General features: G+C 43.1%; 1 protein-coding gene across 1 annotated transcript; it reads left to right on the forward strand.

Moving 5' to 3' along the window:
* Positions 1 to 231: 231 nt before the first annotated feature.
* LOC309544169 (uncharacterized protein) lies at positions 232 to 1,042 on the forward strand (the record flags this gene model as incomplete). Its single annotated transcript, XM_082276536.1, has 2 exons — positions 232 to 810; positions 902 to 1,042. The coding sequence occupies 2 exons, from the start codon at positions 232 to 234 to the stop codon at positions 1,040 to 1,042; spliced, it is 720 nt and encodes a 239-aa protein (XP_082132662.1).
* Positions 1,043 to 1,333: the final 291 nt, after the last annotated feature.

Below are 1,333 nucleotides of genomic sequence, written 5' to 3' on the forward strand. Positions count from 1 at the left end.
AGAGCCTCACCATATACAACACTTAATTTAAGCACATACATAAAATGACGGCAAAATTACTATACATATAGAACTAGAGGGTAGGTGCTCTATTTCAATATTTTTATATTATTGTCAGTAAAACAATCAGTACTGACCATTCTACTCTTTTTAATATTTCCACAGATCTATAAGGAAGAGCCATATGGATTTGCCGTTGACTATTTCTCCCTGGGAGTTATAGTGTATGAGATGGCGATTGGAACTTACCCATTCAACAGCTCCGACACTGACTCAGGCTGGGATACAGACGATGATCCAGGCTGGGATACAGACGATGATCCAGGCTGGGATTCAGATGACGATCCAGGCAATGATTCAGACAACGATCCAGGCAATGATTCAGACAACGATCCAGGCAATGATTCAGACGACGATCCAGGCAATGATTCAGACGACGATCCAGGCAATGATTCAGACGACGATGCAGGCAATGAGTCAGACGACGATGCAGGCAATGAGTCAGACGACGATGCAGGCAATGAGTCAGACGACGATGCAGGCAATGATTCAGACGACGATGCAGGCAATGATTCAGACGACGATGCAGGCAATGATTCAGACGACGATGCAGGCAATGATTCAGACGCGGATCCAGGCAATGATTCAGACGCGGATCCAGGCAATGATTCAGACGACAAGCCAGACAATGATTCAGATGCCTACACAGACATGGATTCGGAAGAGGTGTTGGCATACTACATCCTCAACCATTGTCCAACTTTCCCTGAGGATTTCGATATGGATCTCAAGGACCTCATAGGGGACAAAGTAAGTAAACTCCATCTGTAATCAGCAAAAAAAAAAAGCTATTTTATTACTTTGTACCATGGATAACCTAATTTTTTGTATATTTTTACAGCTCCTATGCAAATGCCCAGAAGGAAGAGAGATTCTTGTTAAAGATCTGCGAAGCCACCCATTTTTTAAGAGCGTAGACTGGAAGGAACTGGAGGCTGGAGAAGTAAGCCCGCCATTTACCATGAGCATAGTAAGTATATGAACCACACATAGGTCAATGGCAGCGCATTGTCCAATGTTCTGCTTTCTATATTCTCCCCCGTCATCTGAGTGTGTATAACCATTTCTAATAGAAAGGTCATCAATGTACATAATCTTCAGTAATAATGTTTCTTCTCTTCACAGTGCCCCCCAGACCTGACGACAGTGATGACAATGGAGGAAATCATAGATCCTGCCAAACTAAAACAGAAGCCCAAACTAAAAGCAAAGGACCAGAAGCTTTTTTTTGGATTCTCTTTCACCAGCAGCAGATGGGGAGAAATGGCAAGAC

Source organism: Pelophylax lessonae, assembly GCF_965119305.1.
Source record: "Pelophylax lessonae genome assembly, contig: HAP1_SCAFFOLD_1438, whole genome shotgun sequence".
NCBI lineage: Eukaryota > Metazoa > Chordata > Amphibia > Anura > Ranidae > Pelophylax > Pelophylax lessonae.